The 15197-nt window shown below is 54.5% G+C and overlaps 2 protein-coding genes across 2 annotated transcripts; one reads left to right on the forward strand and one right to left on the reverse strand.

The window, feature by feature from the left end:
- Positions 1 to 2710: 2710 nt before the first annotated feature.
- On the forward strand, positions 2711 to 6959 carry LOC136505826 (probable inactive shikimate kinase like 1, chloroplastic). Its single transcript, XM_066500967.1, has 9 exons — positions 2711 to 2922; positions 2995 to 3041; positions 3140 to 3194; positions 5499 to 5659; positions 5771 to 5853; positions 5956 to 6073; positions 6239 to 6317; positions 6431 to 6495; positions 6637 to 6959. The coding sequence occupies exons 1-9, from the start codon at positions 2778 to 2780 to the stop codon at positions 6703 to 6705; spliced, it is 822 nt and encodes a 273-aa protein (XP_066357064.1). The 5' UTR covers positions 2711 to 2777; the 3' UTR covers positions 6706 to 6959.
- A 571-nt stretch (positions 6960 to 7530) lies between these two features.
- On the reverse strand, positions 7531 to 8373 carry LOC136503557 (uncharacterized). The gene is made up of 2 exons (XM_066498597.1): positions 8013 to 8373; positions 7531 to 7874 (listed from the first exon to the last, which is right to left on the reverse strand). Exons 1-2 carry the CDS (start codon positions 8371 to 8373, stop codon positions 7531 to 7533), a joined length of 705 nt encoding a protein of 234 aa, XP_066354694.1.
- Between the last annotated feature and the right edge of the window lie 6824 nt (positions 8374 to 15197).

Consider the following 15197-nt stretch of genomic DNA (forward strand, 5'->3'; position numbering starts at 1 on the left):
GGAGGCGTAGAGGTATCCATCCCAACCGCTCTAAATAGCGTTGGCTCAACGGCGGTTAAGCCAAAGGTCTAAATTGAGCCAACCTACTCTGATACCAATTGAAGAGGACTGTGACGCATAAGAGGGGGGTGAATCAGGTAACTTAAAATTCTAACTCTAAACTATGGCCTCTTTTTTTAGCCTTAGCAAAACCTATGCAAAAGATAAACTATCTAAATGTGCAACTACGGTTTTGCTAGTGTATTGTTATCTCTACCGCAAAAGGAGTAAAGTAATCAATATAAATGCGAAAGCTAAAGAGCAAGGTAGAGATATGCAAACTCCCGTCGACGACTCCAGTATTTTTAGAGATATCAAGAAGCGCTCAAGCTTCCCCCTAGTCCTTATTGGAGCCCCTCGCAAGGAATCCCTTGCAAGGGCCAAGCTCTCGATCGGGTAACTCCGTGGATAGCCTCGGGCCTTCCCCACGTGCAAGTGGGTCTTCGACGTGCCTTTCGACAAGCCTCTCCCGGATGCTCCCCGCCGTCTTCACTATTAAGCTTCCGGCTGAAACACCACGGGCCTTGTTCCCTCTGGTACACGGTGGCGGACACACCACAAATGTGGTTGGTGTGATCTTGCAAGACTACAAGCCCCTCCGATGTACAACAATGGTGCGCGCAAGCACCGAGTGGTAAGAGGTATGCAACCTCACTAAACACTAGGCCTAAACCTAGAGCAAGCGCATATGTGGTGGTCTAATCAACCTAAGCACTTCGCAAAGCACCTACGCTAATCACCTAATGAATCACTAAGCATTATACAAGTGGAGATCACTAAAATAGTGTATCAACACCCTTGATATGTTTCCTTAGCTTCACTCTTACCATTTGGCCGGTTGGGGTAGTATTTATAAGCTCCACTGAGAAAGTAGCCGTTAGGGACGAAATTCCGCTTTTCTGCTACTGATCGGACGCTGATCACGTCCTGACCGGACGTGTCCGGTCGTTTTGATCGTTGGAGCCATGATTAACTGATTGGATGCTGCCAGCATCCGGTCACATGCCACCAGACGCGTCCGGTCGCATTTTCGCCGCTCTGGAACCTCTCTGTACTCGACCGGACTCTGTTGTCCTGCGTCCGGTCGATTTGCCGCCAGCGTTCGATCGCTGCTGCTAACGCCTGTTTGCCGAGCCTCTTGATCGGAGCGTCTGGTTGCTTTCCTCCGGTGTCCGGTCGCTTCTGCCAGCGTCCGGTCACCTCTGTGAGCTCGTTTCTTCGTGATCTTGCGTACGGCTTGGTTCCTATCTTCGTGCTTGGACTTTGCATGATATCTTGGGTCTTCTCTTGTGCTCCTAGGGTCTTGCTTATGGTGTTGATCATCGGATCATCACGTCGCCTTCGTCCAAGTCATGTCTTACACCCTATTGGACTACAAAACAATCACTTGCAAATTTATTAGTCCAATTTGGTTGTGTTGGTCATCAAAGACCAAAATCCAAAATAAATGGGCCAAGGGTCCATTTTTCTTACAATCTTGTTATGCCTTATCCATCAAGTAGATGAGGTACCTTGTCTGCTTTGGACTTCTCGTGTAGCCTGCTTGGTGTACCTCATCCTATTTGGGCTATTTTCCATGCGGTGAGGTACCTGGGTACCATAACAATGATAGTAGCCCTCGAGCCTTCGTGCGATTCGAAGAATCAGGTGGAGTGTTAGTCTTTATCGAAGTTTGAATGCGAGCACTTTTTATGGCCAAATGCTCTTTTGTTGTCATAGTAGATCGGGTTTGCGTGAGCGGACCCAGTGGGTCTAGCCCCTGAGCCTCCGAGCGATTTGGAGAATCGGTCGAAGGGTCGACTTGAAGTCGTTGTATTCTTCTGATCCTAAGTACGCGTTAAGCATACCCAATGACGATTCAGGTGAGGACTGATGGTGGCGGCCTGAGTGGTCATAGTCGACGATGTAGTCGGAGATGGCGTGATCGGCTTGAGGTAGCCTGACGACAGCGTGCCCAAGTGGTCAAAGTCAACGATGTGGTTGATGATAGAGTGACCGACTCGAGGTAGCATGACGATGGCGTGCCCGAGTGGTCAAAGTCAACAACATGGTCGGCGACGTTGTGACCTGCTCAAATTGAGCCCGTTGAGGGCGTGCTCGAGTAGTGTAGTCGACAACTTAGTCGAAAACAACGTGACCTACTCAAGGGAGCCCGTCAAGGATGTGCTCGAGTGGTCATTGTCGTTGACGAGTGCGGCGTGACCGGCTTGGGAGAACCCATCGAATGCATACTCGAGCAATCATAGCCGGCTCACTTGTCGATGACTCGATGTACATCATAAAACATGTGAACTATTATGTGCATTTTAAAGTCATTTTCAATGTTTTTGCGAAATCATGATATCTTTTCAATTTTTTTATATCTGAGGGAAATATTCTCAAAAGATTATGAAAAATATTTCTTTTTAATACTGCATCTGCATGAAAAGTTTAAAATAAAAAATAAAATTAGGAATTCGAGAAAAAGTTTCTAGAAAAAAAGACCAGAAGTGGAAAAGAACTTTAAAAACATAGATTAGAAAGACTGTTATGCGGTGATTTTGACTGTTGGCAATTAGTGCTAAAATATCGAACGTGTCCCTCTGGAACGTGGGGCCCACGAGGCGTATCGATCAAGCACCGTCCACTCTCGCATCAAAGGCGAAGAAGGCCTCGCCTTCGCCTCCTTCGGCTCTGCGCCTTTGCGGATAACGGGGAGGAGGGCGAGCGACGGAGCGAGCGAGCGACGGGACGGCACCATGGCGATGCGAGCAGCTACGGCGGCGGCGACAGGCTTCTTCTCTCCGTCCTCCGTCTCTCCGAGGCACTTCCCGTCCGCCACACCGCCGGCGTCACTCTCCCCCGGGCGCTGCATCCAGCGCCATCGTCTCCGCGCCTTCCCAAGTACAGTGCTGCTATCCCTCCGTTCCGTCCTTTTGGTGTTCCCATTTCCCATTCCTCTCGCTCCATTCCCAGGTTCGGAAATACCTCTGGAGGAACTCAACCCATCCATCGATCTACTCGTAGGCTCCATCCCTCTCCCTCCCCCTTCTTTCTGTCATCTATTTATCCTGCTTGTGGACGGACTTTGCATGGTTTTCTTGGTTGCAATCTAATGCAGAGGAAAACTGGGGAGGCCGTCGGCGATTTCAGGAAAACGCCAATCTATATTGTTGGTATGCTTCTCAGCTTCCTTTGGATTTTTTTTTTTTGATGATTAAAAGGTCTCAACCAAACCAATTGTTAGCCACAACAATCAAATTTAGACACAGTTTAAATTTGGTAGCACAACAAACTAACAAACATTACACTTAGCAGCCCAAAAGTGAGGAAACTGCTCGTAAAAATTGGGCTTGTTCTCGATCCAACCGACATCTTTTAGCCCAGGTCTTGGTTATGAATCTTTCGGGAATATATGCGATGTGATCTGCCTTGTCATTATAATTATTATAATGGACAGAGTATTTACAAGGTGCCTATATACAAATGTCAGGTCAGTATGCATCTAAACAGCACAAGAGAAAATAACTGTCATTGGTGTGAGGACATTGTTGAATTCAAATCTCAGCTGTTTCTTTGACTACCACAATTTACAGCAAATGAAGACAAGTTGCCAAACTTTTTCTAGTTGAGTGTCCAATTCCTTTTGCTGTCATTGTGTTCCCACAATTACGGTTGATCACCTCTAGAATAGGGATTTGTTGTCATCTAGCTAAGTAATTGTAGTCCCACACCCTGCCTGTAATTTTCTGCCAAACTATTTGAGAGAAAAGGTAGATTACTGTGAGGGGAAGGTCTGTTTCTTTCTGGTTCCTACAGAGCTTGCAAATTTGATCGACATTACAATCCTTGACAGTAGCTTGTCCATTGTGACCACTTTGTTCTGCATTAGGAGCCACAGTTGTTTTCAAACTTGCATTTGATTTGAACCTATGACATCCAAATCAGCATCCAATCTTTTTTTTGTTAACCAACCAAACATTTTCTCCTCATAAGCTGATTTCTGTGTAGTTTCCACGAGCAGATGAGCTCCAGGATGTCTTTTCTTCATGTGTTAAATCTGTGCCTTGAATAGGGGACCAAAGGTTAACAAAATGCTACAATTATTGAAGGGATGGCCCTTTTCATCCAGGTCCTGTTCTGAAGAGCTCTGCTGCAAGCCTGCACCTTTCCAAGTTTTCCTCTAGGCCAAGATGTACACTGCCTGTGCAATTTCTTTCAAAGTACCATGTCCAGCCTGCTATTCTAAATCTGCTTCAATCTTCATGCTCTTGCAAGAATTTAACCTGGCTGTCATTAGCTAGCATGACAGCAGTGGAATTCCTTGTCCGCCTCATCACGGAGTGTGTTCATTATGATCCATGTTATTTTTTTCCCATCTGAGTTTTACTAGAACCATAACATCTCACTCTTGACATTGGGGTGGGATGTGTGTGTGTGTGGGTTGGGGGGGGGGGGGGGGGGGGGGGGGCACAAATAGGGCTAATCCAGGATGAGGAGGACGTAGCCACGCCACTTGGAGTAGTTGGAGGACTGGAGGTCCAGAACGATCGGAATCAAATTCTTGATGTTCTGGACAGCAGCAGCCTGGTTGTGCAGATGGGCGATGGTTGCGGCATCGGAGGAGAAAGAGTGATCGCCGCTGTCCTGAGAGTCGTTGTCGTGGAGGGAGTCCGTTCGGAGACGATCCCGGAGGGCAGCAGCCTACTGTTCCAGGGCGTCGGCCTGCGCGCGCTCCTTCTCGAGGGCGTCAGCGGCGGCACGAACGCGATCCTGCGCGGCAGCAGCGGACTTAAGGAGGTCAGCCTCCGTCTGAAGCTGCTGGCTACGGTCGGTGTTGGTGGAGTGCTGGGAGGCGGCCTCCTCCTCCAGCTTCTGGGCGGCGGCGAGAGCTTCATCACGAAGCTTGATCGCGGTAGCCGCGGTGGAGGCGCCAGAGGTCGAAGTGGCCATGGGCGCGCGGCTGGGGCACCAGGCGCGTCGACGAGGGCAGCACTGGGCACGCCGCCGGCCGAGAAGGGCCGTGGATGGCGGCGGCTCTGGGCGCGCGGGGCGGGAAGGTGAAGGGGCGGGCGCGGCTCGAGGCGGGCGCCGAGAGGAGCGGAAGCAGAGGAATCGGTTTAGTTTGATACCATGATAGAGAAAGGCCAAGAGGCTTGGATTACTTGATGATGAGTTTACAGGAGTATTACATATATAGAGAGAGGCTAAGAGAGACTAAGCTAGAGAGTTAAGAGGGGGGAGAATCCCAGGCAGCATCCCAGGAGTCCCTAGGCAGCACTGGGTAGAAACCCAGGAGGCAGCCGATACACAATAAATGATAGAGGAAATAAATACTCTAACAGAATTCCTTGTCCACCTGTCCGCCTCATCACGGAGTGTGTTCATTATGATCCACCTGTCCGCCTCATCACGGAGTGCGGAGGCTAATCCAGGCCAGTAAGACGCAGACACTTACTGGATTGTTCCTTCATGCATAGGTACGAATTGCACAGCCAAGCGCAACATCGCCAAGTTGCTCGCGAATTCCATAATATACCGCTACCTCTGCAGTGAGGAACTGCTTGAAGATGTTCTTGGTGGCAAGGACGCCCTCAGAGCCTTCAAAGAATCTGATGAGAACGGTTATCTTGAAGTCGAGGTGTTTTTCCTTCTTTCTCCCTCCCTCTATTTTTTACTAGTTTTCTTGCCCGAAATGTTACTGCCCCTACATTACCTAGTACCAATTTTCATTCTTCTGTCTCGCTGCTAGACCGAAGGGTTAAAGCAGCTCGCGTCCATGGGTAGCCTTGTGCTGTGCTGTGGAGATGGCGCTGTTATGAATTCAACCAATCTGTATGTATGGATGTATCTCCATTGTCTATTACTTTTGTCACGCATGTTAAGTTATTAGTTAAGTCTACTGATGCTGGTGTTTATTATTTAATGAATCTCCAGAGGGCTGCTGAGGCATGGTGTCTCCATTTGGATTGATGTCCCTCTCGAAATGGCAGCAAATGACATGTTGAAGAGCACGGGAACACAAGCTACTACGGATCCAGACTCTTTTTCTCAGGTTACCCTATATTTCCGATAGCCAGTTGTTTGATGCTCTCTATGGATGTGACGACGGACTGAAATTCAAGTGTTATTTGTGAAACATGCTGCCACGTCCTCTGGATAGTTAGTTATTAGCATGTTTATCTTTTAGCCTGACCTTACTATCTATCTACATGTGTAGGCGATGAGCAAGCTCCGCCAGCGGCACGATGAACTGATAGAGCGCTATGGAGTTTCTGATATTACTGTTTCAGTACAAAGTAAAGATAGATCCTCAAACCACCTTTCATTCGTTTTGAGTTACAACTAATAAATGGTAGTGAATATTTAGAATCGGGTGTAACTTTTTCTGAGATGCCTCAACACCTTTCAGGTGTGGCTTCTCAGCGGGGGTACAGCAGCGTTGACTCGGTCACGCTTGAGGACATGGTCCTTGAAGTAAGTCAGCGATATTTTATTTCCTTTCAGACCACACATGTCTTTATTTTGGACAATTAGGCACAGCGCACTTTGTAACTTCTGAATACCACTGATTTTAACATTGGACACATTCTCACGTAAGTTTGATTTCTTTCCCAGATCGTGAGGCAAATCGAGAAGCTGATCCGAGCAAAGGAGATGATGGAAGCTGCAGGGAGGCCCTTCTAATCTAAACTAGATACACATACACAATATTTTTGCTCCGGCGTACGTATTTTCTCTCCAGTTGCCCGATCTCCGATGCTTTGGCTATTCAAGAAACTGATTGCCGTTGCCCACGAATCAAAGCACAAGCGCGCGAAATCTAAGGAGCTGAAGCTCGTTGTTCCACTGGAATATGCTTATATTGTATTGCAAGATCATTTGCCATTTGATAGTGTAAATGCATTACGTGTTCATCTGCCATGGTTGAATTTACTGTCTAGGTAGCGTGCCGTGCGTTGCCATGGGATAACTAACAATTTATACTAAAAACACATGGATCGCACGATAAGATAACAATACTATTAAATTAAATACCAACGTTAAAGTGACATATAATCTAAAAAATAAAGTTTATGAATTTAACATAGTCACGGAGTGTGCGACGTTGCAGGCTCACAGACACTAGACTACTAGAGCTTCCAGAGATTGGGTCGAATCCAACCTAGAGTTTCGGAACCCTGCATCTTTTCCTGGACGGACTTCACTTCGGATGCGTCGGTAGCAATATGAACGATCTCCGGTCGATGGACCAAGTCGTATGGATCCTCATACAATGGCCCAGATATGTAGATTTTGTTCTCCTTGTACTTGGATACACTTATTGTACTGAAGCTTTATTGAAATGTTTAGATACGAACAGTGTCTGATCACCGATGTCCCTCACCCTGGACCACTCCGGCGTACGGTCGTGGAGGTTGCACTTGTAGATCGCGCTGCTGTAGGTGAAGCTCTGTGTCTCATGGAACGTGCTTACCATGACACTCACAATGTGCAGCTCACCGTTTAATTCTAGGTAGCTGCGGTGGCAGAGCTCGTAGGTGGCGACAGCGATGGCAGCAGCGTTGCGATTGGAGTAGCGTCGGCGGCGTTGCTGCTACAGACGGAGATTTCACCAGTGCAGTCGATCGCCAAAAACTTGTCTTGGTAGTGGACGATGGACCCCACGGAGAACTCTAGTTTGGTGTCGAGCAACGTCCATGCGCTGTCGACTCCAACCCGACAGAACGCGACCTCCGTGGAGCACCCAAGCATGGCCATGGCCACGCACTTGCGGTCGGCGGCGTCAGGCGACGCCGAGAGCACGATCTTACGGAAGAACACGTCCCTCATGTCTTCTAGCTTGATGACTCTGCCTGTGGCATCCGCGTCCCCGTAGCCGTTGGTGGGATGGAGGACCCACCGGCCATGGACCCTAGACACGTGTTCCGATGAGGACGCCGCCGCGACGTGTTCGCCTGCTGGCGGGAGCTCAACGCAGGGGGCACGGGCACCGGCGAATGTATTCAGCAGCGTCACGGACGCCACCTCGTCCATGAGCGCCAGCCACCCGCACGAGGAGTCGCACGCCACCTTGCCGCGCACGTCGGGCAGCGTCTTGGATAAGACCTTCTTCTCCGAGACGCAGTAGAAGCCGACGCGGTCCGAGTCGGGGTCAAACGGGAGCAGCAGGAGCGGCCCGAAGGTCACGAACGGGACGGCGGCGTGCCATGGGGAGCAAGTGGATCGGAAGGACGCCGCGTCGTGGCCTGACGCGAGACGCTGCCCGATAGACTCAAGGAGATCCTCTGGCAGGCCGGATCTCCAGTCAGGGAGAGGTAGGGACCTTCTCTTGGGATTGGGAAGCTGAGCCATGGAAGACAGATGACATCAACTATGGTTCACGCAAGAAACAACAAGCGAGGGCGATGGAACACGTGAGCATAAAACCAAATGAAAGGAGGAAAAAGTTGTCCCTTTTGCAAATACAAAGAGGAAAAGTAATTAAATGTAGGCAGATTTGGCAAGGTTCTCAGAAATGTAAAGAGATTCATTTTGTCTTAATTCTCTTTCCTTCTGTGTTAATTCTCTTTCTTTTTGCTCGTTGCCATGTGTCGGTGTTTCTCACCGGGGGGTTCTCAACCGACCAGTGAATTTGTTCTGCGTGCTCCCGATTCCGGATGGTGATGCAAAGAGACACAAGATTTATACTGGTTCGGGCAATCGGCGCCCTACGTCCAGTCTGAGAGATCGAACTTGTATTCCTTGCACCGAAGTGCTCGTAGTAGGGGGTTACAAGCTAAGGGAGAGAGGGAACTAGTCCCAGGTCTCGGCAGGGTGTCGTGTGGGCCGTCTGAGACGTTGCTCTCAAGCGGCTGGAATGTCTGTCTGTGTGTTACCCGGTTTCTTCCTAAGTGGCCCAAGTCCTCTCCTTTTATAGTTGAAGGGAGAACAAGAACAATACATGTATTACTATGCGGCGTCGTGCCAATAGGGGTGGCACGTCCGAGCCCTGTGGCCTGTTCCGGTGGCGGCGTGGTCATAGGAGAGGTCCGTCCTTGGAGTATGGGGGCGGCGTGGTCGTCCCATCAGATCTTGTGCGTCGTGGGAGCCCCGGGAATGCCTCGGAGTGGACGCGGCGGCGAACGTGCAAGCCACTGTGGACGGACTATGCTCGAGACCGGGATTTAGTTGGTGTCGAGGCTTGCACTGCGGTGGGGAGGTCTCGGCAGGCACGAACCCCAAGATTGCCGAGGCCCTGGTGTATAGTGCCAAGGCCTTGAGCGGGCGACTGATCGTGGGTACAGCGTTAGGACACAGTGGCCGGTAATCCCCGTCCCCCGTCGTACCCTGTCCCAGCCGGTATGGCGCGGATCGTGGACACAGTGTTAGGACATAGTGGCCGGTAACCCCCGCCGTGCCCTGTCCTGGCCGGTATGGCGCTGATGCGACCTCGGGTCACGTCGGCCATTCTGTGGCGTTGAGCCACCGTCCGACTGAGATTGCGGGAGTGGTTGAAGTATTAATGAGACATGACGTGCTGTCGGGAGGTTGACTGAGGCGGGGGGCGACGGGCTGTGGACGAGCCGGCCTCGAGCAACACAGAGAATGAGGCCTCGCGCGAGACGAAGATCAGGCTCCTTGCCGAGGCCTCATGGGAGAGGCCTCACGCGATACGGAGAATGAGGCCTCGCGTGAGACGGAGATCAGGCTCCTTGCCGAGGCCTCGCGCGAGAGGCCTCGCGCGATACGGAGAACGCGCCTCCTGCCGAGGCCTTCCCTGGGGAGCCTCGCACGAAGCGGAGTTTATGTCAGGATGCCAAGGCCTCCTGCTCGAGGCTCGAGGCGAGGAGGGGGAGGACCCAGGGGGCTCGGTCGTGGCGGGTGAGGGGCCTATGACTTACCTTCTAGCCTTTATTATTATTTTTTTTAGATGGGACTTTAGCGACCCATTTGATGTTTTGCTTGGGGTACTCCATTCTAAGGTACCCGACAGTAGCCCCCGGGCCTCGGGGGGAGTGCGTGCACTCCCCCTGAGGTTTTGCCGAGGCTTGGTTCATACCTGCCCCGTAGGAATTTGGGTTTGTATTTTGAGGTTCCGGTGGGTGCGCGCGAGCGCACCCGCCGGGTGTAGCCCCTGAGCCCCTGGAGGAGTGGAGTTACTCCTCCAGGGGCTTTCTTCGTTTCCGTGTCTGAACGAGTAGTTCTTATTGCATTTTGCCGAGCCCCCAAGCGCAAGTTCGGGTTGCGGGGGTCTCGGCGAGGCTGCAGAAAAAAAGCCCTCTAGCCTTCGCATAGAGCGAGAGGTTCGTCAGGGGTCCCCTAACTTTGGGTATGATCCTCACGCTTCCTTTCGCTCGGAAGGAGGGGTGGAATGTGCCAGGCTACCCTCGATGGGCATGAGCGTGGACACTTCCGGTGAGCTGTTAGCGGGTAGTCCGAGTGGAGGCCCGAGCCCCATTCGCTGGGGGACGGCAAGCGGTCCAGAGATGCACTCCAAGAGTACCAGGGGGTTTCTCTAGTGGGTGCTGAGGCCATTCGTGGGCCTTGGTGGCTCGGTGCCTCCCTACGGTGGGATCCCATTCGGATACTTCCCCGCCGGTCTCGGACATGACTTAGGACGCCCCGAGCGACCGTTCGCTCGGGCCTGGGCCATTCGTAGGCTCGCCCCGATGTCGTCCCTAACTCTGTTGCCCTGGGGCGGCTGTCGAAACCTTTTGGAGGCCCAGCCTTCGAACCCCTGGACCGTAACGGGCTTGGTGCCCTTTATCGTGTTTATAGCAAAACCTCTAGCGCGGTTTTTGGATTGTTTGTCTTTGTCTTGGGTGTTCTGGCCCTTTCATCTGATCTTCACATGTCCTTTTTGTTTGGACGGAGGGTTAGTTTGCCGAGCCCATTCTGGTCTCAGCAAGGTTGCAGGAAGAGCCCCTAGCCTCTGCGTGAGAGGGCCGTCGGGAGTTCTCCTGACTTTTTATATGCCCCTCGCGCGTGAGGGTTTGTTTGCCGAGGCCCCTTTGGGCACGGGCCCGGGTCGTGGGGTCTCGGCATATTTGCAGGAGGAGCCCCCTAGCCTCTGAGAAGGCCATCGGGGGTTTCCCTAACTTTTTTTATGCGACCCTCGTGCTTCCTTTTCACTCGGAAGGAGGGGTGGAATGTGCCTCGCTACCCTCGATGGGCACAAGCGGTGGCACTTTCGGTGAGCTGTTATCGGGTAGTCCGAGTGGAGGCCCGAACCCCGTTCGTTAGGGGACGGCTAGCAGTCCAGAGACACACTCCAAGAGTACCAGAGGATTTCTCTAGTGGGTGCCAAGGCCGTTCGTTGGGCCTCGGTGGCTCGGTGCCTCCCTATGGTGGGATCCCATTCAGATACTTTCCTGCCGGTCTCAGACACGACTTTGGGCATCCCAAGCGTTTCGCTTGCTTGGGTCTCGGCCCCGTATAGGCTCGCCCGTAGTTGCCCCTGACTCTGTTATCCTGGGGCAGCTATCGAAACCCTTTGGGGTCCAGCTTTCGAACCCCTGGATCGTAATAGGCTTAGAGCCCGGTTCCTTCCCATGAAAGGAACAGGCCGCGGGAAATATCTTCCCTATTGGCTCGGCCGCAGGGGGCGCACCTTTTGAGGCGGTTTCATGGGGAGGCGAAACGACGCCTACTGCCATAGTGGCCGAGCGCGACGTGATGGACGGGACGTAACCGTCCTCGCATTTAATGCGGGAGACATGGGCGCATGGGCCGCCGAAATCGGCTCGTGGTTAACCACGCCGGACGGGGGAAAACCTCCCCGATTTCATCGCCCGTTCGTTTCGCCTCCTCCCTGCATAAATACCCAAGGAATCCCGCCCCTCCTCGTCTTACCTTGCCTGCATTAGCACCGCCTCCGTCGAGCCGTCGCCAGAGCAGCGGGTGCCGGGAAGAAGAAGAGAGAAGAGCGAGCCTAGGGAGAAAGCGAGGAAAAAGCGAGAGCGTGGGAGGGAGAGAGAAAAACTCACCGCCGCGCCCGATTCCTCCATCGCACCCATGGCCGGCAACATCGTCGTTGTCGAGGTGGACCCTTGGGATCCATCGGACGTCACCGAGGAGATGCTCCAGTCGCTTGTCGACGGTGGACTCCTCCGCCCGGTGATAGACCCTAGTAGGCAGGAGTGGATTGCTCCGTACGGCAAGCCAGAGCTGAGGCCCCGCGATGGCTACATCATGAGCTTTGTCTCCTTACACGAGCACGGCCTCGGCGTCCCGGCGGACCGGTTCATGCGGGCGCTCCCGCACTATTACGGCATGGAGCTCCACAATTTTAATCCCAACTCCATCGCTCAGGCGGCTATCTTTGTTGCCGTCTGCGAGGGGTATTTGGGGATCGCTCCCCATTGGGATTTGTGGCTCCACCTGTTCCGGGCGGGGCATACTACCAAGCCAACGGGAACATCGGGTAAGAGGAAGGCATCGAGGGCCGGAGGCTGCACTCTCCAAGTGCGTCAGGACCGCCTACACCTCTACATCCCGACCCAACTCGCGTCCTCCAACCGCCGGTGGTACACGAGTTGGTTTTACCTCTGCAATGACGATGGAGGACTTCCCCCTTATACTGGGCGGATTGTGGGGAGTTGCCCAGAGAAATGGAAGTAGGGCGTCCCGAAGGTCGACCAGCCCAAGCTAGAGCCGCTCCTGGAGGGGCTGGCGAGGCTGTGGAGCCATGGCCTCATGGTCGCTGTGGTCGTGGCCGCCTTCCACCGCCGGAGGGTGCTGCCGCTGATGGCTCGGCGGCGGCGGCTGTTCGAGATGAGGTCAGGTGAGCCCGTTGAAGGCACTCGGATGTCTTCCTCCGCCCTCTCCGATGAGGAAATTCTCCATCGGGTGGGAGAGACGGTAGATGCGAAGTTGAGGGGCGGCAACCTGACCCCCTTCGCGATGCGACCGTCATGGGGGTTCCTTTCGCTGGTAAGTCGAGTGCCGCTGTGGCCTCTGAGCCTCCTCAATCTCCCTTTATCCCTTGTTTCCTTATGCGCGTTTGTCGTTCCTTTAGGGGATGAGGGACGTGCGCTCCTCCCCGCCACCCATTCCCGAGGACGCGGGGCAGCGGGCGATCAACCGTGCTCACGCCGACGCACAGAAGAAGCGAAAGGACGCTAAGGCGGTGAAGCGCACGAAGCACATCCTTGCGCGCGAGGCATTGGATAAGCGCCGCCGTCAGCAACGGAAGGATGGTCTCCCGTTGGAGGAATCCCCGTCGATGTCGTTGTCGACGGAGGCCTTGGACGGGAACGATAAGGGTGAGGGAGGGCGAGGTCCCCTGGACCATCTTCCTGATGTCGTGGAGGTGGCGCCCGGGGCATCGGCAAGCAGCCCGGCACCCCTGGGAAGGGGAGGAGAAGCAGACCCGGGGCCAGCGGTTGCCCGCTCCGGGGCCGAGGCCGATACGCCCGAGGCGTGGGCGTTAGGCAAACGCGCCGTCAGCCTGGTAGGCTCGGTGGCCATGGCAGAGCAGGTGGCGGTGGAGGCAACGCCACCGCCCCCGCAGAGGACCAAAGGGGCACCGGGGTCCACTGAGGACCGACCGGCGCCGATGGATACAGAGGCGACGCCACTGCCGCCGCCTCCACCGTTGCGGATGAGGTTTGCTGTGGCGAAGCGGGGGCCGCCCCGTTCTAAGTAAGTGTATTTTTGGCAGGGTCGTAGTGTCTTCCGTTCGCTTTTCTGGTCTCGCGCTGACCCTGTAGGTTAATTTTCTTTAGTCGGAAGCGGCCTGCGGACGACCTCCCCTTGGCGCCCCTTAAGGCGCTTAAGGCAAGCCCCGGCTCCTCCGCCCACTGGGTGGCGGAGGCACAAGCCGCCATCCAACGTGGCGCGGCGTCGGCGAGGGTCGACCCAAAGGAACCGGCCGCCCAAGGAGGGGTTGCCGAGGCGGCCCCTACACGGTCGGATGGGGCCGTCGTGCCCTTTGTTGCCGAGGCTCCTGGGGCCTCCGAGGCTGAGGCGATGGAGGCCCCAGCGCCTACGACCACCGAGACCGCAGTGTCCGCGGTCGGCGTTTCTGCGTCTACCGAGGCCACAATGGCGGAGGCCGGAGCCCCCGAGACCGCCAAGGCCGTGATTGCAGAGGCCGGAGCCCCCGAGGTCACCACGGCCATCATGATGGTGGCGAGGCCGTCTGTGCAGGAGGCGGAGATGCAGGTGGCGGAGGCCTCGGCCATGCCCTTGGCTCAGGGCCCGCCGTTGTTGCGGGAGAGCGCCCGGGAGACGGAGGTCTATCCGATCTCCTCCGACGATACTTCCCGGGCGCGGGAGGTGGTCAACGCCGAGGAGACCAACACCTGGAGCAGCCGGCGCCGCTCTTGGGCGAGGGAAGCTCGGCCCTCATGTGGGTGTGACCCGAGCCCCGTGGGTGGGATCACCCACGGGTACTGTGGCGGAGCCGGGACGACCCTAAGGGGGAGCCTCTGTTCGTCCTCGAGGACACAGCCGAGGGCGGGCGCTGGAGTACCTTCGAGCAGTACCGCGAGCTGGCGGAGCGGTCGCTACGGACGGCGCTGTCCGTGGTGGCCGACGAACTGCCCGGAGTCGCCCAGGTTCGTGTTTTCCTTTCTCGTGTGACGTTGTTCTTTTCTCGGTTTTGTCGCAATCGATGACCTCTGCTCTGCCTCCTCAGGAGCTCGAGACCTGGTCCCTCGGGAAGTCGGTATTCCTCCGGCGGGAGAGGGGAGTCTGGGACCAGCTTCAGCGGTAGAGGGGCCTTCTTGCCGATGCTAACGAGCTTCTGTCAGCACGAAGCGCGGAGGTGGAGGATCTCCACCTTCGCTGTGCCGACACAAAGGTCGAGGTAGCCATAGCCCAGACACAGCTCACCCCCTTGGCGGCGTGGATCAAGGAGCTGGAGGAGGAGCTTACCCGCACCGTCAGCGATCGGGATGCCTTTAGATCCCGGGCTAAAGAAGCGACGACCTCGGGCAAGGCCCTCGCCGGGCAGCTGGGGGAAGAGGAGAGTGCGCACCAGCTGACCAAGGGCGCTTTGAATGAGGCCCTTGCTTTGGTTGAGGCCTCACAAATCGAGGCTATGGTTTTGAGGGGGACGGTCGAGGGTGAGTTCTAGTCCCCTTGTTTCGTTTCCTTCTCCTTATGTTCACTCCCTAACTTCTTTGTATGACGCAGAGCTGGGGAGTGAAGTTTCTAGGCCGGTGACCGAGACCCGACGCTGGGAGCAGAAG

Source organism: Miscanthus floridulus, chromosome 14 (genome assembly GCF_019320115.1).
Source record: "Miscanthus floridulus cultivar M001 chromosome 14, ASM1932011v1, whole genome shotgun sequence".
In the NCBI taxonomy this organism is placed as follows: domain Eukaryota; kingdom Viridiplantae; phylum Streptophyta; class Magnoliopsida; order Poales; family Poaceae; genus Miscanthus; species Miscanthus floridulus.